The sequence below is a fragment of the Danio rerio genome, chromosome 7 (assembly GCF_052040795.2).
Source record: "Danio rerio strain M-AB ecotype USA chromosome 7, GRCz13ab, whole genome shotgun sequence".
Lineage (NCBI taxonomy): Eukaryota > Metazoa > Chordata > Actinopteri > Cypriniformes > Danionidae > Danio > Danio rerio.
This window is the reverse complement of record NC_141027.1, coordinates 35,255,713-35,280,561: the sequence shown is the minus strand read 5'-3', so window position 1 is coordinate 35,280,561 and position 24,849 is coordinate 35,255,713. Positions and strand designations below refer to the sequence as shown.

General features: G+C 36.0%; 1 protein-coding gene and 2 long non-coding RNA genes across 6 annotated transcripts in view; 1 reads left to right on the top strand and 2 right to left on the bottom strand.

Moving 5' to 3' along the window:
- Positions 1 to 24,849, bottom strand: part of LOC147836038 (uncharacterized) — a 41,705-nt gene that overhangs the window by 10,880 nt on the left and 5,976 nt on the right. The window contains exons 3-4 of one of the 3 annotated variants that reach the window (XR_015495875.1): positions 8,245 to 8,363; positions 1,369 to 2,301 (exon numbers count right to left, since the gene is read on the bottom strand). The exons of 1 other annotated variant lie outside the window; for it this stretch is intronic. This is a non-coding gene — a long non-coding RNA (uncharacterized LOC147836038). Of the gene's footprint in view, positions 1 to 1,368; positions 2,302 to 8,244; positions 8,364 to 24,849 lie in introns of those variants that run through there. One more of the 3 variants, XR_015495876.1, reaches the window with a different exon arrangement.
- hsd11b2 (hydroxysteroid (11-beta) dehydrogenase 2) lies at positions 1,653 to 15,974 on the top strand. Of its 2 annotated transcripts, none has more exons than XM_087258861.1 (5): positions 1,653 to 2,185; positions 9,420 to 10,346; positions 10,412 to 11,168; positions 12,329 to 12,466; positions 14,454 to 15,974. In XM_087258861.1, the coding sequence occupies exons 3-5, from the start codon at positions 11,048 to 11,050 to the stop codon at positions 14,885 to 14,887; spliced, it is 693 nt and encodes a 230-aa protein (XP_087114987.1). In that variant the 5' UTR covers positions 1,653 to 2,185; positions 9,420 to 10,346; positions 10,412 to 11,047; the 3' UTR covers positions 14,888 to 15,974.
- LOC147836039 (uncharacterized) lies at positions 15,697 to 24,492 on the bottom strand. The gene is made up of 2 exons (XR_015495873.1): positions 22,233 to 24,492; positions 15,697 to 19,905 (listed from the first exon to the last, which is right to left on the bottom strand). It is a non-coding gene; the product is annotated as an uncharacterized LOC147836039 (long non-coding RNA).

Below are 24,849 nucleotides of genomic sequence, written 5' to 3'. Positions count from 1 at the left end.
GCCACTCACATGTAATAGATAAAAATAATATTTCCTTATTAGGCATTCTGTACCTGTATTCATTATCTAAAAATGTCCTCTGGTGGAAAACACTGAACCCATCTAAATGATAAAGGGTTATTCCTGCTGCCAAAGGCTTACATAAGAATTAGTATCATATGATATGATCACCATATGGCAATGCTGTGGAGCGTGTGTGGCGCACAATTGCCTGTTGGTGATACGGATGAATGGTAACATGTTCTATGACCTCCAAAGGTCATTAACACAAGGTCAAGGAACACTATGTTCAGCATCCAAACAAGTATGTACAGAGAAGGCTTTAACTTCTGTATGGGCTCGGCTTAGAGATGAATAACGGGATTTAGAGTTTGTATTGTCTGAGGTGGATGTAGGAGGAGTTGTGTAATTTCTTCCTGCATACTGTACTGTCATGTGTAATCAAACAAACTGTGAGCTGTGAATAACTTCTGTGGAAGGGGGAAAATTTAGAGATTGAGATATAGATACGAAAAACAAAACTGCAAAAAAAACGTAAACACAGAGTCTATGGACGAGTTTTACACACATTGAGAAGACAGATGAGTGTAAAAGACAGAACTAGGGTAAAGATGACATGAGGTTTCACACATAGTCATCCAAATAAGATGAAACAACACACCTGATGTGAGAATGACGTCAGTGCCCCCCCTTTTTCCCTCAGTTCATCATTCCTTCTTTGATGCCTCTCCTTTTCTTAGTGTAAAGGTCAGATTCTTGCTTGGAGGATTTATAGTACTGCTGATGTGTTTATTAAACAGCTCCTAGGGAAACAAGGGAGCGGGAATCTACAGGTGTCATCAAAAGGTGAACTATCTTGACATGTATAGATCTAAATAGCAGGATTCTACTTGGGGTATTTTAGACAAAACATCTGCATTTAGAAGACGAATCAATGACCCTGAAAATGAGATCTTTTTCTCCTCATTATAAACACCTTTCTCCACTTTTCATCTGCCACCCACACTCTTTGTGCTTTTTTGTTTTTCTTTTTGTAGGCCTACATTCCTGTGAATGCATATTAGTTTAATGTTCTCTGAAAGGAACAGCAAATTAGACCTGCAGAGTTTAAAATGCATAGACAGCAATGCCAAAACACATCAAAAGGGCATTCTGAGGATTAATCATGGAGGAAACACATGAGTCACATGAGCCAAAGCAAAGCACACGTGCACATGTCGAAAAAACATACGTAGTACAACCACCCACAAATGTCTCCGTGTCTCACTGACACCTGCAATTCAAGTAAAGTGAGTTTGCCTATTTGCAATGCACATTTCAAAGGAGAGTGAGAAAAATACTGTATTTAGCAAATTCAGATGCTTCCACTGTTATAATAGTCATTTATTTTCTCATATTTATATAGAAGAAAGTTCCACAAATTATTTCAGTGCCAAGCAAAAGCAGCAAAAGAGTGGAAAATGCACAAAGAGCAAATGCTTTGTTGGAAAGACGACAAACCTGTGTATGTTGTGGGGGCTGAGGGTAAGTGGGGGGTACAAGAAGTGTTGCAAAGCTTTGGCCATTGGGCTTTGATTACATCTGCTTGAGCAAAGTCCCTCCCCTCTCCTGCAGAGTACACTATATATACACACACGCAGTCAGACGGATCTGTTCACTAGCTCTTACTCTCCTACTCTGAGTTGGAACGTGTGAGATGTGTGTGAGCTTGAGATTGTAGGCAACCGAGCAGGCACATGGTTGCTCATTTGTAAGTGTGATCCCACTTGAGACCGAGACAGTGGCAGAGAGAGAAAAAGAGGGAAAGGTGCCAGTATCAGTACAAGACAGACAGACAGATAGACAGACAGAAAAAAAAAGAGAAAACAGGCAGGGAGAGAAAGACTACAAAGCATTTCCATCTCTAGTACAATGGAAGACTTTGCAGTGTCTTTCTGGATTTACATCGGCGTAATGTCTATCTTTGTTGGTGGAGCGGTGAAGAAGTTCCTGGCATTCAATATCGGTGCCATGCCCTCAGTGGTGGTATGGCTGGGTGCCACTCTGCTGGTGGAGAGACTGTGTGCCCTGTGCATGCCCGCTGTGCTGGCAAGACTGGTCCTCTGTGTGTGCTGCTGGCTGTACTTCACGTGGGCCACCCCTAAACCCTCCCTGCCAGTTGAAGACAAAGCAGTCTTCATCACAGGTAAGCAAGAGCCAAAGCAAGAACAGAATGAAAGGAATGATTGTGTGTGTCATTGTACATTTTTGTGTTTTCTTCTTTTGATCCGTGGCTGACTCAGAGGATCATTACGCACTGACCTGAAATGCACATGAATTGATAAGCAGAGATTGTACAAACATCAGCTGGGGAATCTAGGTCATGACGGGTGTATTCTGTCTTGCAAAAGTGCCACAATTATATTAGGATTGTTGTTGTTTTGTATTTAGCCATACAGCAACATTTAGAGGGTTAAAAAGTATGTGTTTCACCTGTACCGTGATGGAATTAGCTGCACATTTGCACTGTACATTCCTTGTCAGCACATGCTATGTTTGCTGTTTTACTGTAAGTTCTGTATTAATTGCTTTCCTGATTAGAATCACTTTTACCCTACATAACATCTCATGTCTGAGGACAGACTGTCTTGATCAAGAACATCTTGTGCGATGCTTTTAAAAGAATTTTCTTTATCTTTAGACCATATCAAGTTCAAAAATAGGTGAAGTTTAATTTTACTTTCAATCTTATGCTACTGTAAATTTCAGTTTTTATTTAAGTTTGGTTTTAAAGTGTGTGTGTTGTCTTGTGTTTTTGTTTTAGCACTTTTAATATGGCAATATTATTGGACTTTTTATGTACCTTTGCTCATTGTTAAGTGTATAGAGAATGCATAAAAGTTCCTTGGCAAATATCTGAAATGAAAATGTGCTATATCTTATTTCAGTTCTCATTTAAGTAATCAATATGATTTCAAGTTAACTATAATAACCCTGGACTGGATGTAACATTCAGCACTGTTTGATGATTAATCAGTGCATGCATTCTGCTAGTCTTGTTCATCCGATGTGTTGTGTATTAACCTCTATTGTGTCCTGCTGGCTGAACTACAGTACTCAAGGATGGTTTGTCTTTTTCTTAATTGGCTAAGCTAATCTGATTCTAAGTTAAATGATCTTATGCAACAAAAATGCAGTGCAAGCCATGAATCAAATCAAAGAGCTGCTGTGTTGTACCTTCTATAGCATTCTTACAAATTACACCTATATCCCCCCAGTTAAACCATTGTGCAATGTCTCTTTAAGTGGTCTTTGGAGCCTGCTGTAGTTATAGTGCATTGCTTTAAAGGGATAGTTCACCTAAAACAAACTCCCCCTGATGTCATAAAGGTTTGGAATGAGTTGAGTGTTAGTAAATGATGACAGAATGATTGACAGAATGTCAAAATGTCAAATGATGACAGAATGTCTGAACGATTGCTTGCACTAATTACAGTTCCAATACCTCTTTTGTTCCCTGTGTACAGAAATGCCAATTGTTCTCAAGAGTAAACGCTTAATACGCACAACAAACATAAGTATAAATCAAATATAAAGTATTTTATGTAAGAATTTTGGAGGCGGACAATTACATAAGCTCAATATGTAAACAAAACTAACTCTGTGTGTTTAACTGTGTCCATGTGTACAATATGGAAACATCAGCTTATAAAAGAGCCCCTACATAACACTGTGGAATTGTTAGTTCAGACCCCAAGGAATAAAAGCAATTAAGTGTTGATTTATTTGACTGTTAAGCGGTTTTTGAACTCCTGTTTAATCAGGATCATAAGCTCCTTCAGCAGCCATGTACTTCATTTGAGCACGTATCGTTCAGTTCTGTAGTATGATTCTTTTATCCACTAAAGCCTAAAGCAGCCCAACACCTACTGTACAAACAATTGTTGATTGCTAATTAGTCAAACGTTTCTGCAATTGTTAAGCAAATCACGAGCAGGAAAAACCGGGAGTTACATGAAGTACAAATAACTCATACTGTATGTATTATATGTAGCTGCTGTGTTAATGGGCTTTTAGAAGGAAAATGTTTGGGTGATCAAACAATTTGCTCCTGTTACAATATTTTTTTGGGGTATTTTTTGACAAACTACACTCTATAAATGCAAAAAACAATCATTAAGTAACATTTTAGAATTTTTTAGAATGAAAAAAAATAGCCCAACATTAGATTTTTTTAATCCAAATTTGGGTCAAAACAAATGTGTAATAAGCTTGTGTATTTTCTTTTAGTTGGATTCAAGGAGTTAAGTTTAGTTAGTTGGTTATTCTGAGGCAGCTTATGACCATTGGATAGATGTGAGTTTCACAGAAATAACTCATATGGGTTCCTTAAATCCCCCAAAGCTGTCTGCCGTCTATTGGCATGGTAACCAACAACCCAATCAACCTCCTCTTTTAATGCATGTACACAGAAGCAACATGAGTTTCTTAGGATGGCACAGAGCACACTGCTTGATTTTACTTTTTGTCTGATTCTTCAGTACCAAGTTATTTCATCATTTTGAGTGGAGTGTATTGTTGGTCGTCATCTTTTCTCAAGTTACCACTCTAAAAGCTTGAAGTTACTCTCATGCCAATAACCAAAAGAAAGTGGAAAACCTGTAAACCTCTTACAAAGGCAGCAGAAAGGCACAGTCAGGGCTTGAATTGCTGAGAGGCGGGGGGTTAAGGTTACAGAATTGGCTGACTGCACAACCTAAAGCCGTTAGTTTGGCTAGAGTCAAGCTGGAAAAACGCCTATAGACTGGAAGGCTGGTACACCATGTACATGTTAATGACTAACACTGGGAATGTTAAAAGTGTAATGCTGGCTATGCCAGAACTCCCATCATGTGAACCTCTGTAATTCTGACTGCAAATAATCCTGTGGCATCTGTTTCTCAAAGAACACGTCCTTCCTACATAATGAAGCCTAGATCTTTGATGAAAAAAAGATGTTTATATTTAGGAAGGATTTCCACAAATTGCCCAATAATTAGCATGCCGCACATATGCAAGTTCTGTGTATGTTTTATTTTCTTCCAGGAAGTTCCTGCTATTAACTTTGGTAATACTCTGTAAATGCTAGCTGAAGCTTGTGTATGCACATGTTGATAGCTTTTTTTTTTTGATTTCACAATTGCCAATAAACCATGATGACTGAACTAAGCTGTGATTAACACCAGGTTTCAGCACCATGAAGGTGTGAACGTCTAGTGTTAAATAAACACACGGTCTTCATCTCTTTATCTGTTCACACTAACATTTGTGCTTTTCCTCACTCAAGCTATGGAGATTTGTCAGGATCAATCAGCGTACGCTTCTCTTAGAACCCCAAGATTTCTATGAAATCTATGACGTCAATATGGATCTCTGAATGAGCTACTAAGTACCAAGTGGCATTAGTCTGTATGTGTTATGAAGGGCAGCAGAGAAATCGGATCACTTAGCATGAGGCACGCTCATTGTGTTTACATGCTGAGGACAGCAGGAGGAAGCACTATTAATCCCACACCATTCAGACACCTGAACCCGAGCCCATCTATCATCAGCAGAGACATGCTTAAAAGCTCTCAAGTCAGTGAGATGAAAGATGCAAATTGATTATAGCTTACACAAATATTATGTAAACACTCGAGCAACATGAAGAAAAATAAATGCATGTAATTTTATATGGGGATTGTGAAATATGTTAAATAAAATAAAATAATAATCCCCAAATTTATTTAAAACACTCACTTTTCATTTTGCTAAGTCCCTGATTTAACAGAGTTCGCCACAGTGGAATGAATCATTAATTACTCTGGCATCTGTGTTTATGTAGCAGATTCCCTTCCTGCTGCAGCACTTTACTGATATTACATTAACTTGTGAACCCCCGTTGCTGGGAAACACCCACACACTCATTTATATCTGGCGGAGAAAACGAACCACACAAACATGGGAAGAACATGCAAACTCCACACAGAAATGCCATCTAGCTCAGTCAAGACACGAACCAGTAAACGTGCTGTGTGCCTCCATGCTGTCCTTATTTAACCTCTTTTAATCCTTATTCTTATTGGCTTAATTAATCAACAACTTTTTGAAGATGCCACCTAAGTTGATATTTTCAGCCATGCAATGGCATTACGTTTTTTAGCATTAGCAAATCAGTTCATCACCCATACTGTCTGGTATTTAGCTCTTTTCACTTCTTTCTTTTTTTCGCTGAGGCCATGGAAGTTCCACATATTGCTTCACTGATCAGGACTCGCTGTCAGTACCGACTGTCCTCTGAGCCCTGTGCGCTTCAGTGCTATCACATGTGTGTGGGGGGTTCAGAAGTGGCTCATCAGGGCTCTGGCAGGCCTCTTCCTTACCCAATGTCCCTGGAGCAACTCCAGAATGCAGACCAATTGAGTGTGAGATGAGAAATGCTAGACCCAAAGTGTCTAATAATACTCATATCAATGTTACATAACACATGGTTAGTATTTGAAGGCAAATACAGGGAAGAGGCACCTGTGGCATTCTGGCCATGCCCAGTTAGCCAAGCCAGGTGAAAAGGTTAAGCAGATAAAGAAGGTTTAAGTGTAGCATCAAGGGGACAAAGTTCAGAGAAAATGCACTTGGCACAGATACACAGCACCAACAGTTTTAATTGTTTTTTTTCCTTCATTTTTTTCTATTGGAGTGTCCGCAGTGGTTGCACTGACCCTGCCCACCAATGCCTGGTTTGAGCAGGCAACAATAGCTATGTTTCCATCCATAAATGCGAAATAACTTTATGCGCAAAACTGGAATATCGCATAAAGGATATGCGAATAAAGCAGCGTTTCCATCCAACGAGTCAAAGCTAACAAAATTGCGCCAAATATCAACAGTAAAAATGGAATTTGCTGTGGTAGGAGAAGCTGCGTGAATCTTTTTTTTATTTAATAAATGAAGGTACACAGAAGGTACATTTTTGAAGCAATAGCCTGTCTTTACAAGGGCAGTTATTTAAAAAACAAATAAATAAAACAATTAGAAAATGTAAAAAATTTGCATACTAGTTATTTAATAGAAAAGTGTTTATGTTTAGGGTTAGGGGTAGAGGCTGGGTTAAGTTGTTTACATTTTAAAAATTATCTTAATTTTTAAGGAAAATAAGATGACATTTTTATGTTATGTTATTTATAATGCCGGGCAAATATTAATTGTGATTAATCACATCCAAAATAAAAGGTTGTTTTAATATGTGTACTGTGTATATTTATTATCTACTGTACATATATTTACACACATGCATGCATATGTTTGACGTTTATTTTATTTTAGATTTGAAATATATTTGTATATGATATGAATTTCATTTACATTTTAAATATCTGTGACATTATTTTGTGTAGTTTTGCTTTTGTGTGTGTGTGTTTCACATACAGTTTACATATTAAATGTATTTAATACACACATGTTTTATGTCAAAACAAACTTTTATTTTGGATGTGATTAATTGTGATTAATCTAGTTATTTAGCATGTTATATGTTGAAGAGGTGGTCCACCACGATGTCATATTTTTAAAGAGACATGGAGCTAATCCGCTAATCACAGCACATCATGTTAGCTGACCAATCAGAGCCTCTTGAGGGTAGTCCTTTCAGAGGAACTAGGAAAGATGATCATTTTCATGTTAGCTGAGTACCTGTAAATAATTAAAATAAGATATATGATATATAAAATATATATTTTAAAATTAAATTTAACCAAGACCATTTATTACAGTAAGACCATGTCTTACTTAATCGGCCACTTCCCATTGGGTCTTTTCTGCAATAAAATCTGAATATACAAAATTCAGTGCATACCTCCTACATGTACATTTATCTGAAAAATGGCATCATTTACTATTGAAAATAAATAAACTAAATATTAATAAAGCCGTATTAGTCTTGTTTACTCTGTTATTAGAGTCCACATCCCAAGACTCTCCCTTCTGCAGGCTCTGCATGTTTATTGTGGAATACTTTGAGTATCTATGTTGGATAACACACTGACAAAGAGAAAGCACAGTTAGTGCACTGACAGATATGTGCGTGTCCTCAGAGGACCTCGAGATAGCATTTGCTCTAAATTGCAGAGGTGTGACTGTGTTTGTGTGTGTTTGCCCTCCTTGTACACTGAGTAACTGCTGTTATCATAACTAGTATATAATTGTTAGACTCACATTCACAAATTAGAGGTGAAAAGTGGGGCCACTGACCTCTGGACGAAGTGTGATATGCTTGAGTCGTTCTATAAAACAAAATCCCAGCAGGCATCAATGGGTCATGATTTTATGATTATTATTTTTGTTGCTTTAGTTTTACAACGCTGACTTCCCTGCCAAACAAAAGAGACACAAAATGCAATAAGTTTAGTTTGGATGGAAACAAAATTCCTAACACTCATTTTAAAAAGTACAACTATTATGAGAACTGGCAGTTTCAGAAAACCTTCATTTCTAAAGCTCAGCGATTCAATTATGTTATAGATCTCACATAAAGAGAAATGCATCTCCACCACATATCTTCTCATGTCACTTTTGTTTCCAGAATCTGCAGTTAACTGCAATGAATTTACAAAAACAGCATGAACATTGGGTAGAAAAGCAACAGAAAGTCTGCTGTTACTCTACTTTTAGTCTTTTTAAACATTTTTTTTTTTTTGTGACTTGAGGGTAAAGTTCCTTTGGGTTTACATATTATCTGTAATGACTCTCATAAAAATCAGATGTTAGATTTCCTTATTAACATATTGTACACTTTGTGTGTGTGTGTGGTTGTGTGTGTGGTTGTATGTGTGTGTGTGTGTGTGTGTGTGTGTGTGTGTGTGTGCAATCTCAAAATCTATCAAAATCATGTGGGTGCATTGTATGAATGCTTTGTTTTGTTGAGACCTTATTTGCATTTATGCAGTAACATTTTAGCAGCACATCTCCAAACCACAACGTCCCCCAGGACCAACAGGACATTGTTCTCAAATCAAAGGACACCAACCCCAATATCTATATAAGGGAGATTCGTGTTTCAGTGATTGCTGTGTTGTGTGACTTCATGTGGGGTGACTTTATATACTGTAATTGTGCTTTTGCTTTGTTTCCTGTTGTGCTGTTCTGGTTTTGTTGAACTTTTATAGATGTTCAGAGGTCAGAGTAGTGAGATTACAGTTCAACAATGCTGACTGTGATTCCTTCATTGTTTTCAGTCTCTTTTAACTGGCTGAAGGTTCTAGAATGAATTTAAAACAACTATTATGGTATTGATAATATCACTTTAGTGTTGCATAACAAGAAATTTAAGTGTAATTATTGGCAAATGTTGCCAAAATCTGAATATTTATAAAGAGTCAGTGTTTTGATAGTAATATATTGGCAAATTTTTTTCTCTTTCTGTGTAGGTTGTGATTCAGGTTTTGGTAATGCTACAGCAAAGAAGTTGGATGCAATGGGGTTTGAAGTGTTTGCGACTGTGCTCAACCTGGAAGGAGAGGGAGCCAAGCATTTGCGCAAAGTCTGTTCATCACGACTTACCCTCCTGCAAGTAGACATCACCCAGCCTCAGCAGGTACAGCAAGCCCTGCTCGACACCAAGGCCAAACTTGGCATAAGAGGTGAGGATTTACTGTTACACCAGGCCACAAAAAACACAAAATTTAAATGTGATAAGATCCTGTTAAATAGTGTTTTTGAATTACAAGGAAACAAAAAAATGTCCTAGTAAACCATAGAGTACAACTAGGTCATCACAGGGATTTGTGATTACGCTGAATAAACATTTACAAGGTTTCCAGGTTTGTGGTTTCCAATAACATTTCAGTTGAGCCAAATCTTGGAAACATGCTATCAACAAAGCACCACATTGATTTTTCCTAAAAGTAGGTCACAGAAACCAGTTCATTTGTTTCTAATTGGCAAACCGTTGTCAGTGAGGTTCATTTTACAAGACATTTGGTGTCATCCATTGCCTGTGTCATTGTGTATAGTGTTTAAGCATTTTGTGTGTTTGTGCTTGACCAACAGGAATGTCTAATCTCAGAGAAAGTGTTTGGGAGAAGGGGGGAAAGGGTGGAAGGGTGGTGTATAATTTGGCGGGACATCAAGGGAATGTTTTGTTTTTAAACATAAGACACACCACAGCGCCAGGTGCCTTGTGGACCAATCAGAAAACAACACAAATATTTCCATGCTGCCTTTTAAAAACATAAAGTCAAGGTTCAGTATGTCATTCTTTGGGAGAGAGAGAAAAAGTTTTGCACAAAAAGTGCAAACTAATTCTCATTAGATTATAAGTAGACTGTTAGGTTAGCATTAGGGTAAGTTGACATGTATTTGCAGTGTTTCTTATAATCAGTTAAATGCCTGTTGAAGGAGCAGTATCAACAGATATTAGGCAGACAGTCTACTAAAACTCAAATGGGCCATCAAAATAAAGTGTTACCCAAAAAGTTTTTTAACAAATGGATTCAGTTTAGACGTTGATTTCCTTATTCTGCAAATCATTTCCCTAAAATATTAAGCAGACGACAGTGAGGTTAAGGTTGCTGATAAATCATTATCTCAGCAGAAACATACTGTTTTCTCATCTAATCAAGTATTAAACCCAGCCAGAGTTTCATCATAACCAGAAAGAATTTATGCTCTCACATGCTGTCTTCTCGTTAGGAGACAAAACCCAGATCACTCAATCCCTCAGTACTAAACCACTCCATATCTCTGTGATTCTCCAGATGGTCTCAGACAATCCATTAGACAGGGTTTCAAGTGTATTCTGATGAAACTGGTAACAATAAAAAAAACCAACACATCAAAAGTTTATGCAAAGCTTTTAAATCTAAAATTTATAAAGCTCATTTATCATGGGACCTCCAATAAATAACCTTCATTTTAAAGAGTGTCATAATTACCAATTGAGAAGAAATCAGAATAACAAGCAATACTTCTCCATGTTGTCTTTCCTCCAGATTTGTGGGGGCTTGTGAACAACGCTGGCTGGTGTGTAAATATCGGAGATGCTGAGCTCTCTCTTATGTCCAACTACAGAGGATGCATGGAAGTCAACTTCTTTGGAACAGTAACCGTCACCAGAACTTTCCTACCACTTCTCAGACAGTCTAAAGGCCGAATTGTGACAATCTCCAGCCCTTCAGGTAAACACACTCACACTCATGTGAACACTAAAAACTGTTAAGTTAGTACACTTATACAAACAAATCCATCAAGTTATTCTACTCAACAGTCACTGCTAACAAACAAGAAAGAAATAAAAAGTTAATTCAATCGCACATTAGATGGCATGTTTATGCATTTACAGGCTCTTGTTTCAGTGGTAAATGTAATTAAGAGTCACTTCTCTTTCACTACCAGCCACATAAATCTGCCAGTGCTTTATAAATGGAACTCTGTCCATCAGATGTTTACTTTACACCTTCCATCTGGCTTCATCACATCTAACCAAACACTAATCGGAGCCCAAACTGTAATCCACCTGTTTTCTTTTCTCCTCAAGTGTCCACACAAACGGTTTCAACAGTTTTCACACAGTTCTCAGCTCAAGCTCATGATGGAATTCAGAAACCAGTGTACTTTTTAGCCTGGATCCTCTGATTTTATCTCTATTTGTTTATTGCTATTGTGCCAAAACAGTGTGATACTATGAGTAACAGATTGGTGTAGGAAGCCATTGAGTTCTCCGTAAACACTGGCACGTAGCCTTTTAAATAAAGATGTCTCCATCAGCACAGTTTTGCAGTTGAAAAAAAAAGCAAAAATGACTGAAAAATGACTGAAAGCAAAGTGTTTTAGCTGTCATAAGCAGCAGATGCTTCTGTCACAATAGAGAAGAACATCCAGCAGACTACAGAAGGCCTGTTGTGTTTAAACATATCCTACATCCTCCCAGTGATTTGAACACAAGCTCTTTTATTCCGCAAAAGCTTGAGGCAAAACCGCACATTTTATAAACAGTCACAATCTACAATTAACCTCAACAGGGCTGGTTGGTTTCCACTGCTGAACTGATCATTGTTCTGGCTAGAATCCAGACCTCTTTTTACTGCATGTCTTTATTATACGAATGACACTCCTTCTGTCAAAAACTTCTACTCCTCTACTCCTAGAATGTTCATTATTGTGTCTTTACCGGACCTCAGGCAACGTGAGAGGAGTTTGGTAGCTCTTCTTACGTAGTATCATACCATCGTTATCGTATCAGCCAACTCATTAAAAATTTCAAGGGTGTGCTAAGCTGTATATTGCGATTGAGATTGACATTTAATCAACCTCTCTTTTTCCTTTTGTAATTCTGCAGGTGAGCATCCCTTCCCTTGCTTGGCATCATATGGGGCTTCAAAGGCTGCTCTGAATCTTTTTATCAACACACTTCGTCACGAGCTGGATCCATGGGGGGTCAAAGTTTCCACTATCTTACCCTCAGCCTATAAGACAGGTAATGCAATTTTTTTTTACAATGGAAAAGCAAGTTACGTATGCAAAAACTAGGGCATGCTTCCAGTGTGGTGATTTATTATAAACATATACTGCCGTTCTCAGATGTTTCATCACAGTGGTTGATTTCCATTGATAATGATTTCCATTATCATAATATACAGTCAAAGGGTAGATTTCCCACATCTAAATTTTAAAACTTTGGTTATTTGCAACCTAATTCGTTGAGTGGACAAAGGTCCAGATTTTGTCCCATACATGAGCTCATTTGTCCTACTTTGACTGCCATTCCATAATAAAATGTGAAAAAAAAGAAAAAAAAATACCTATGACAATAACCTGTCGAAAGCCATCGTGTGTTGGCTGCTGCTTCGGTGTGTCTTTCCGTTTTGAAGTGACAAATTTGTGGTCCCAAATTATGACTGAGGGAAGTTAAATGTGCTGGCCAGTTTGGTATTTGGCTTATAAATGACAATAGGCTAGTTTTTTATTTAAAACATTAACAGATTCATATTTTTTCTATTAATATTTGATGTAATAAATGTGTATTTGAAAAATAAGTATTTTAATTTTTCTTTATTCTAAATCTTTAGTAAATGTTATTAGTACATAAAAACATGTGGTGACATGATGACGACCATTTGACAAGCTAATCCAGCAAAGAAATCATGATTAAAATGTCACTAAAATGCGTTATTTAAACCTCATAATTAAATTAAAAATGAGGCAAATAACTGCAAAAATGTCCACTTTTTAAGAAAAAAAGAACCACCCCTCTCACCAGGCTGGTTACGACCCTGTAGTCTATAGTCGAATTTACAATTTTTAGTACTTTTTTAGTAGTATACTATGTTTTTAAATTACTTTTAGATTAAATTTGATTTTACTTAAATGTTTTAATTCGTCCTCGTACCTCATACTAATTTACATGACATATACAAGGCCACTATTTTGTAAACATTAAAGGAAGACAATATAACTAATTTATTTACAAAGCAAAATCTAACATTATTTTTCTGTAATGGCATTATTATAGATGTGGTGATAACAACCCTATTGTTTTCAATTTGGAACAATATATTTTATCTATTCTTAAAGAATTTGTTCAAACCAAATACAAAAGTTTTTGCATACATTGCTCACCATCATGTCATACAGTGCCCTGAGACCTTTGTTTTTCTTCAAAATGCAAACTAAGATATTTTAGATAAAATCTGAGAGCTTTCTGCCCATTCAAGCCCTGGATGAACAATGTTCAAAAAAGAACGTTTATTAATGAATAAAATCATAAAAGTTGTTATTTTTGTGCACACAAAAGTATTTCCAAAGCTTCATAGCATTACAAATGAACCACTGAAGACATGTTGTTAGGATGTTTTTTGTACCTTCTGAACTTTAAATGTTTCGCAACCATTGCTGTCCATGGAGTGTCAGAGAGCTCTTGGATTTCATCTAAAATATTTTAATTTGTGTACCGAAGATAAACAGAGGTCTCAGAGGTTTGGAACCACATAAAAGTGAGTAATTAAACACAAATCTGTGAACTATTCCTTTAAGGCTAGGTCTAGTTATTTATATACTTGTTATTAACCAAAAGGAACAAAGAGTACAGACTTTTTATGTTATCAAACACTTGAAACATAAGCAGTACGTAAGCAAATTGATTGAAAACAGCACTGCTGTGTTATAGTGAATTAGATTGTCTGATCTTTCAAGACAAATGGGTCACATCTTGAGTGAAAACCACCACGCCGGTTAAGTTCTCAATAAAACTGTTCATTTGCATCTAAGCCTCAGGGATCCATCGTGTTTTGAGTCAACATTGAACTCCCTCTTTACACCCACACTGAACAGATAGTATGGCCAAATGCATGTCTGGAATTACAATATAAATAACTGAATAAAGTGTCCACAGACCTCTGTTTACATGCCCTGGCCAGACTTTTCCACATTTATTGGTAAATGTTGCATCATGCTTTCTCTTGCAGGGCAGAGCAGTAACGCAGAGTACTGGGAGAAACAGTACAAGAGCTTGCTCCAGGGCTTGTCCCCAAACCTTCTGGAGGAATATGGGGAAGAATATCTGCTGGAGACCAAGGAGCTCTTCCAGAATTATGCCAAAACAGCCAATGAGGACCTGAGTCCTGTCATCGACACCATTGTGGAAGCGCTCCTTTCTCCTCAACCCCAGGTGCGATACTACGCTGGGCCTGGTTTAATACTCATGTACTTCATCTGCAGCTACTTGCCACTCAGCATCAGCGACAGGTTCCTCCAGAAGCTGTTTGTACAGAAGAAAGTGATGCCTCGTGCGCTTATAAAGCAGCAAGGCCTGAGCCCTAATGACAATAACAACAGCATAAAGGAGAACATGAACGATAGCAGCAGCAACAACAGCAACTTCACAAAGTGTATTGATTAGTTCTGAAAAAGAGTGTAAAAAAACATTCTTTAGCACCACTAATGTGATCTACTTGTAGAGATTTGTTTCTATTGTGTATACTTTACTTTCTCTTGTCTTTATGTTGTATATATTGTGTAATACTTTAAGGGGATCACTGCACTGCACCATATCATCTATGGCACAGCCAGCATGGCAGTCGATGCTTTTGAGCATCATGAAGATAATAATATATAAGAGGTCATGCCCACAGACCACTTTTAGAGTCTATACAAGTTCTCAGGTGAGGCGAAAAATAAATAAATAAATACAAACAGACCACAAACATATGGTTAATGTACTTAGCAGAACATGATTTCTGACTAATTCACCACTGAAACAGATGCGCCATAGACACATAAATTTGTTGTGATGTTTTAATGTCACAAAGGCTTGAATACTTGTTAAAGGCCTGTTTACATCAAGACCAATAACTATATTAATATTGATCAAAGATTGGCAACAATATATGATCATTTGGAATTACTTTTAGAACTATGTTTGACTGGCTGATGAAAGATTAAAAACATTGTCAGCCAATCAGAATCCATCCAGCCTTAGAGAGTGTGAGGATTAAAAGTGGTAGAGCATAAAAGAGCAGTGCATGCCTATAATAACCTCAATGATAAGATGTATTGGTGTGGATGCTAATATAGTTATTTTTGTTGGTGTGAACAGGCCTAAACTGCAGACACCACAGGCTGTTTCCTTACTGCACTGAGGGGCTGATGATAACGTTACTATAATCAGTCCAAGGTCAAATGTGGTCAGAGTACACCATCAAGTAAACATTGTGGGTTGTTCCTTTTATTTTTGTATTTTAGATGAACGACCAATGGCCTGAAGTGGTTTCTTTTTTTAAATATGTTTTACTCCATAGTTTTGCATATGTTGTAATTGTTTATATTTTTCATGTCACATTTTTGGCGTATTTATGCCATTTTGTTCTTAATAAATCACTTAAGCTGTGAATTTTTTACAAATATGAAAACAAAAACATGAAAAAAATGTAAATTTGTTCACTTGATCATTCTTATAGTATATTAAAGTTGACTTTTTAAATATTCAACTTCTCCATTATTCTTGTTTCTGTCGCTGATTATGAAGAAAGACTCCCTTTAGCTCTGTGTATTCTACATGACCTTTCCTAATCACTGTACTGAAAGCCAGCCACACACTACTGCTCTGTTAATTACCAATTGGCTCTAGCTATGCTAATTGCAAATTTCAGTTTGTGCAGTGAAGCTAGATTTACAGGAAAGATGTGACAGTTTTTAATTGCAGTACAGTTTGTCTTTATTTACTTTAAATACTTTATTTACAAAATAACAATTTTGGTAATATATTTATACAGTGTAGAATGTATTTTGGTCTTCAAATGTATTATGAGTGGTGGTGGTAGTAGTAGTAGTATATAGGGCTGGACGATTTGGCCTAAAATGAAAATCTCAATTAATTTTATTGATTAATTTTTACTCAATTACGATTATAGAACAAATCTTTTATTTATTTATTTATTTTTGCCCACTTTGTGCCATCCACACTCAATGCTACCAATCCGATCAATCACATAGCTTGGGATGTGTCGTCTCAATGTGTAGTTAATTTTTTTTTTTTTTTTTTTTGCATATGCTGTGCTTGATGCAGAAATGTAAACAGAGCAGGGTCAAATGACTCCACACATCATAGGGAAAATTATTGAAAAAAATAGACCGATTTTAGGTTCTAATTGTCAAATTCGATTAACTTTTTAATTAATTGCACAGCCCAAGTAGTTTACTAGTATACTAATATTCAGCAACGGTACAATAAACTGATCTCAAAGGATATTCATCAGGACAGCTAGGTTTTTAAAATGGAGTTAGAGTAAGGATTATTAGTTTAATTGTTTTGTTTTAGGCAAGTCTAATGTAATCCAAATATATTAGTGCAATATATATTATACATAAATCACAGTCAAAAAAGTACACCAAATTAATATGTTCTGCGGAAAAATGTAAATGAAGTTTGAATAAGCAGGAAAAATAAAGAAAAAAATATATACAGTTGAAGTCAGAATTATTAAACCCCCTGAATTATTAGTCCCCCTGTTTATTTTGTTCCTTAATTTCTATTTAACAGGAAGAAGATTTTCTCAACACATTTCTAAACATAATAGTTTTAATATCTAATTTGTAATAACTGATTTATTTTACCTTTGCCATGATGACAGTAAATAATATTTGACTAGATATCTTTTAGGACATTTAAAGTGACCTAGGTAAATTAGTTTAACTAAGCAGGTTAGAGTAATTAGGCAAGTTATTGTATAACATTGGTTTATTCTTCATCGAAAAAAAAATATTACTTAAAGTGGCTAATAATTTTGACCTTAAAATGGCTTTTTAAAAATTAAAAATTGCTTTTATTCTAGCCGAAACAAAACAAATTAGACTTTCTCCAGAAAAAAAAAAAAATATTCAGACATAATTATCACATCACATATTGTGAAAATATCCTTGCTCTGTTAAATAGAGAAAAAAATAAACCTAAAGGGGGGCCAATAATTCTGACTTCAACTGTATATAAACATTTTTAAAATTTATGTTTGTATTTTGGCAATATCTCATTTGAATTTAAATGTATTATCTTTCTATTACGAAAGATTTTAGGCAACCAAACTCTTTAGATGATGGATATACCTGTTTAATAAAACTGGTCAGTTTAAATGCACTAAAAATAATTGGCCTGTATTTACTGATACGAGATAAAAATATTAATTTTCTAAAAAAGGAGTACTCATTTATACAGAAACGCACATATTTAGGAAATAATCACTAATCACTCCATTGGTGATGACAACATTGTCCTAAAACCCTTCTAACTTCTCAAATCTCTTTTAGTATTTTCATAACAATTAACAAAGACGATTAATCTACATGCATTTGGTCTAATTTCAAATGCAAGAACTGCAAAATGTACCACCTAAAGTGGTAGAAGTATATCACACCGGAGATGAGCGCCGCTCAAACTGAGCTTCTTTTCAAACATGTTCTCTACTTGAGTGAATCAGAACAGAGGATTCCACAGAATGACAACAGGCCTACAATGGCTTCATGCTCAGATTTGTAAATTGATTTATTTTTAGGCCACAGTTCCTGGTAAAAGTTTCCAAGAACTAAGCCTACTCTGATTTCATGGAATCGAGACATTCATGAAGCTAGAGAATTGGCTCAAAACACCCATGGTTGAGAAGCTTAGCATTTGGAGCGCGGTCAGATTCCCAGGAGATTAATTGGAAATCGTGTTTATCTCATTAACTGCATTTATTGTTTCTTGAAAGAGCCATGTGGACTTCCACTGCTTTCTGAAACACAATAAAGGAATAAATGGGACACACTGTCACACACATCTCAGTGGGTCCTCTGATTTACAAAGCAGCACTTGGTTCATAATTGATGAGAATTTTGTTCCTAAGCAATACAAAGTGTCCCTGCCAGTAAACAATGTAAATATCACACTTGTGTAACAAACAGAAAAGTAAGCTCAGGCTTTCTCGTTGCTGCAGCAGTTTGGTTGATTACTGAAATGTGGTTGATTAAAAACATTTGAAGAGTTTAGATGTGAAAGCCTCTAAGTGTTGTCGGAAATTGTTTTCTAAAATTTGTATTTTTCCCAGGCTTTTGTGTGTAACTTCAATAGCTATGTTTCCATCCACCTATTTTTTAAATGCTCATGAAAAACATATGCACATAAATGAGAAGTATAAACTTTTTATTCAATAAGAAAATATGCACATAAACTACAATGGAAACACTTTTACCGAACAAATTCCAGTATGTGCATTAAAAAAGTCATGTGATTTCGTTATAAGAGATCATGTGACGATAAAAATGTGTGAATGGACAAACAAGCAGGCTGAGCACACTGTAAAACATCTGAACTGTTATATTGGTTTAACCATTGCAGTATTAGTGTTATTAATGACCTCTAGAACTGTCAAGAGCGTTTGTGCTCCGTGTCCTATGCTTTTAAAGCCATCAGGCGTTCATTGCATGTTTGCATCCTCTTCTGAGGTGAAAGTCATTTATTAAATAAAGAAAAGATTCACGCAGCTTCTCCAACCACAGCAAATGACATTTTTACAGTGGCTATTTGGCGCCAGTTAATCAGGCAGTGACGATTTTGTTCTCTTTGACTTTTTGGATGAAAACAATGCTTTATTCGTATGTCTTTTATGCAATATTCCTGTTTTGCACATACATTTATTAAACATTTTTTTGGATGGAAACATTGCTAGCAATTACACTTTTATAATGATGAATAGGTTCTTTTTGTTGCATTCAAGTGATATATTATAGTAAAAGTCTGGAAAAAAATATTTTAGAATGAATTTCCAGATGGCACATTTACATCTGCACTCTTTATTTTAGGGCTGCATGATATTGGAAATTTTGTCATTGTGAATTTTTTTCTCTTGACATATTTGTTAGGATAGAAATACAATTCACCAGATGACTTAAATAGCTCTATTTAGAAGATCATTACTTTAGATTGATTGGGATGATTTTGTATGGGAGTGATATATAAATATGTTTTATGTAATTTATGATATACATTTAATAAGCATAAAAAATATGCTGTCATAAATAAACACAATGGAAAAATATTAAAGATCAAATAAACAGTGGTTTACGGTACAGAAGGTCTAACAGTATTCGGGTAGAGAAATTGCAACATCTAATTCAATAAAGAATTCAATCAAATGTCGCTTTTTTAAACTTTATGCTCTTTATGTTCTCTTAATGAGCTTTAAACTCTTAAAATGTTCCTAAAGGACTTAAAAACAGATGAACATTTTAAACTTTCACTCTATAATGCTGTGTCTCCACCAATTTGACCTGTCGATTCTGGTCAACAACAATCTCAACTCAGCATTGCATATCTTGCAATGTGACTACTTCATTTTATAGTTTATTGGGTTGTACAAACCGTTCATTGTGAAATATTATTTTATTCCTCTAGTCCAGTGGTTCTCAAACTGTGGTACGCGTACCACTAGTGGTACGCGGGCTTCCTCCTAGTGGTACGCGCTGAATAATGAAAGAAACAATTAACACTTTTAATCCTCAAATGTGTAATATAACATCGATGTGATCAGCATTGGCTGTTTTGTGAAGTGTACGATCACAGCGCTGTGCTTAGAGTGTTTATTTTAGTGCATTGTGTCATAAGCTGCTATAAATCAGTTTCCGAAGTTTAAGAATAGATTCTGAAGCGTGATTTGACTGACATGAAAAGTAGCCAATCACAGTCGACCTTGTCTAGTTGCGTGAAACGTAAGGGCGGGACAAATGCTTTCTGTGTTGCAGAGACAGAAAAAACTACTTAAAAACAAATGTTTTGTTGGAATAATGCTTCTCGGATGTTTTCACTATAGATATGTCTAGCAGAGTAATTAAACCGCGGACATATTTCCTGCCTTTTTGATGATCTACAAACACGTTTCGCTCTCCGACAGCCAGTCGACTCGACTCTGACCTGTCACTCCTCTAAATACATTCTGAATGGCGGCGCGGGAATGGAGGTATTGCGCAATTACTCATTTCTGCAAATGCGACGAGTGCTTTATTTTAACACGAGAGCGCATTCATGTACGCAAATCACTAAAACAGATATGCGAGCTCTTAAATATGCTTTTTTCAAATGAACTGCAAGTCCTCTCATGATCGCCTGTGTGCTCAGATAGAATACAATCGCGATCTTTCCACTATTAAAGTAGACATTATTTATCTTTGCTTCTTGACTAAATTTAGTCAAAAGTATTTAAAGTTATGAAGTATTTAGAAATAGATTGATGCATGATCGATAACAATGCTAATGGTCTTCTTATTTGGCTGTGTTGTCAAGTGAAACTTTAGCAAAGGTGGAGCTTTTTTGTTTCTTTACGACAAAAGAATTATGCTGGAAATGTTTCTGGATGAGGTATATGTGTGATTTATACATTTAGCTGTATTCTGATCTGTCCTAAAGCATTACAGATCAAAGCAATCCATTGTTACTTATTGTTTATTTATCAAAATTTACAATAAGACTCTTAAAGCACTGCTTTGATAAATGTATTGTTGTCACATTTCAAATACCTCAAGTAAAATAAAGTCATTTGTTTTATTTTTTACTGACAGTGTACTTGTATTTTTTTTACGTTTCTATTTTAGATTAAGATCAAGTGTAAAATAAAATCTACATGTGATGTACAGCTATTGAAGAAACAAATTTGCCATATTGTAAAGAAAAATAGTGTAAAATATGTAAATAAAAGGCTAAATAAAAATCTTTTTACCATATACTTTAACCTTTCAAAGCTTAAAAATATATTTTTTAAAAAATGGGCAAAAAGTGTCTCTATGGCCTTAAAGATTATTTGGTAGTTTTACCAGTGCTATTGAAAAAGATTAATTGTCATGAAAGGAAAAATCGACCATACTTCCTTTGTTAGTGCATATTCCTATACACGTAGCTTTGGGATTTAAGCAATCAAACCATTAAATCAGGTTTACACTTAAAAAAAGTGATTTCATAATGAAAATCTGATTTTTTATTCAAAAGTAACCAACTAGTACTTTTTAAAAGAGTACTTTGTACTTTTACCTAATATTAGTATTATTTACTAAAAATGTTGTTATTTTAGCAGTGCAATAGTATTTTTACTTGAGTACAAAAAAGATTTCACAAGCATTTAGTGCAGGTTTATTATATTATTAATATATGATTAATAAATATTATTTTTAATGTTTTTTATTTGTATCTATTCCTATGCAATATTTTATGGGTTGCTGAGAATACATTTCAGGTCTTCAATACATAGCATGTCAGTCTTGAAAAAAAAAATAGGTGCTGGAATTGATTTTCATTAGGCTGTGCCTGTATGAACCCCGTCATATACATTTAACATATATTTCAAGATTTGTCTGAAAGTGTAGCAATATGACATATAGCCTATATTTATAAGGTCCAAGCAGCATTTCCAGCTTTTGATGAATAGGCTACTATGAATACTTTAGATTTAAGTACAGCAGTTTTCTTTTTACTTTTTAAGAACAGCGCCATTTTTTAATGAATTTTTAAAAGCACATTTTAACTAAAACTTTTTTTTTATCTGCAAGCACAGTTAATGTTCAGACTATTTAAAATGTTTAAAGTGACTGACATTAATACATATTCTTAATAATAGGAAGTAATCTGCATCGTTTTTAAACTGTGCACACAAAAAAGGCGTCGTAAGGTGGTACTTGGAGAGACGATTTTTTTCTAAGGTGGTACTTGATGAAAAAAGTTTGAGAACCACTGCTCTAGTCTAAACAAACTGATATGTGTGGTAATGCCAGACCGTGATGTACAACTAAAGCTGGACACTATGTCCAACTCCAGCTTCTTTCAAAGAGAGGACATCGATACTAGAAAAAAACTCCATGTACTTTTACACAACTGGATATGGTGGTGCACAAGAGTGATGAAAGTTCAAGTCTGATATAACCAAACTGTGTATTCCTTTGGAACATTCTGAGAAAGAGTCAAGATTAAAAATTACCCAGGTGTCCTGAGGCAAACCTTTAGCCAATTCTGAAAGAGAAAAAAATAGTCAACCAAAGCATTTTAGACAAACATGTGAAAGAATTCAACATATTCACGCCAAAAGGTATTTGTTATGACAACAATAGCCTGAGGCTATAATTGCAGTTTCTTTGCAGTACTGCCTAGATTGTGAGAAAAAAAGCCTTTTTTGCTAGTCTTCAGCACTATGCCAGCACCACCTTGTGGTCAAAAATTATAACAACATTTTACACAATGCTAATGTCTTTTTATGATTTTGTCCTATTGTTATTACTGTCATGGGACTTGTCTTTTATTAGATAATTCTGGCAACATAAAACCAATACCAATGAAGACATATTCATGCAAACTGTCATTAAGTTGAGTGTTGGTCCTCATGTACACAACAGAAGCTTGCATCGATCATGCATTATTTACACTTCCCTGTTTTACCACTGTTAGGTAACAGTAACAGACCAAAGTGAAACAACTGGACACAACGGCATCCAAGAGTTGAGAAATTTGGCAAGGAAAAAAGAAAAGCAAAAAAAAATTCTGAGAAAGAGTTCCGATTAATCATGCTAGTGTTGTCCCGAGGCAAAAGTTCAGCCAATTCTGAAAAGAAAAAAAAAGAAAATGTTTCACATACACACACACACACACACAAGTCAACACTTGGCTGGTGGTCGGGTGTTTAGGACACATGGCAGAAGACTGTGCCACTCAAAAAGGGAACAATAACACATCGTTAACATAAATAAACACCATGGGGCATTACATGACAGCTGGTTTCATTCACCAAACATAGACTATCTGAAGGATTTTCCACTCTAACACTTCATGCTGTCAACACATCTAGCAGTACATGATGTACTTTTTATGCAGAACTGATATTATGAATAGTGATTGACTGAGCGGCTTGCAACAAATTTAAGTCTGCTTAAAAGCTTAGCATTTCTGAACCTTTGCAGGTGTGCCACAGCTTTAAAGTCCATAGAGTTTTTGCCAATTCCCCTAAGGAGAGAGGAGTGCTGCACACTGTCTCAGTGGTGCAGATGTTAAAATCCAGCACAGGACATTTGCCAACATCAACACACTAAGTTCCTAACACTCAGCATACTTGGAGAGATGGAAAATGGTAACGTTTGTACTGGCCATACTCACTAAGCTGAGGAAATGCATCCAAAACCATAAAGGACTTCAAGGAATAACCTCATATGTCTGTTTCCAAGTATCTCATCTCAGCTGTTTGTTTTCTGTCACTTTGATCACAGGAACATGTAGCATGGGAAAGAGTGCCAACAGAGCTTATTTTATAACTAGATATTTTGTAACAGACATGAATTTTAACTATAACTGCTATTTTGTGTTTATTTTTGCATTAAATAAAATTTTCAAGTACACCGTTCATTGTAATTTAACTTCATTCAGTAAGACAGTATATTTGGTACACTCAACGGTCACTTTAGGTACACCTGTCCAACTGATCGTTAAGACAAGTTTCTAAACAGCCAATCACAGGGCAGCAACTCAATTCATTAAGGCATGTAGACATGGTCAAGACAATCTTCTGCAGTACAAACTGAGCATCAGAATAGGGAAGAAAGGGGATTTAAGTGACTTTGAACGTGGCATGGTTGTTGATGGGGTTGTTGTCAAGCGGGCTGGTCTGAATATTTCAGAAACTGCTGATCTACTGGGGTTTTCACGCACAACCATCTCCAGAGTTTACAAAGAATGGTCCGAAAAAGAAAATATCCAGTAAGCAGCAGTTCTGTGTGTGCAAATGGCTTGTTGATGCAAGAAGTCAGAGAAGAATGGCCAGACTGGTTCAAGCTGATAGAAAGGCTACAGTTACTCAAGTAACCACTTGTTACAACCGAGGTATGCAGAAGAGCATCTCTGAATACACAACACGCCCAACCTTGAGGCAGATGGGCTACAGCAGCAGAAGACCACACCGGGGGCCACTCCTTTCAGCTAAGAACAGGAAACTCACACAGGCTCACCAAAATATCTGCAGCAGCTGCGTGATACTATCATGTCAAAATGGACCAAAATCTCTGAGGAATATTTCCAGTGCCCTGTTGAATCTATGTCACAAAGGCTTAAGGCAGTTCTGAAGGGGGTCCAACCTGGTACTAGTAAGGTGTACCTAAAAGGGTGGCCGGTGAGTGTATATATACAGTACTTTCCATACATAAGATTTACTTGAGCAGGCTGCCAAGTTATATTAAAGGCTGTCCAAGACAAGTATATTTAGTAGGAATGCAACAATACAGTTAGCCCACGGTTCAATACATACTTCGGTTTTTTAAGATGGTTTTCGGTTCGGTTCTCATGGCTTGACACATGTATCTTTTTATTATTCT

What these genes read in the sequence shown, in the direction of transcription:
- hsd11b2 (XM_087258861.1), top strand. Translation starts at nt 11,048, where the DNA reads ATGTCCAACTACAGAGGATGCATGGAAGTCAACTTCTTTGGAACAGTA. An exon ending in GACAATCTCCAGCCCTTCAG is followed by an intron (nt 11,169 to 12,328) that starts GTAAACACACTC and finishes GTAATTCTGCAG; the next exon opens with GTGAGCATCCCTTCCCTTGC. An exon ending in ACCCTCAGCCTATAAGACAG is followed by an intron (nt 12,467 to 14,453) that starts GTAATGCAATTT and finishes TTTCTCTTGCAG; the next exon opens with GGCAGAGCAGTAACGCAGAG.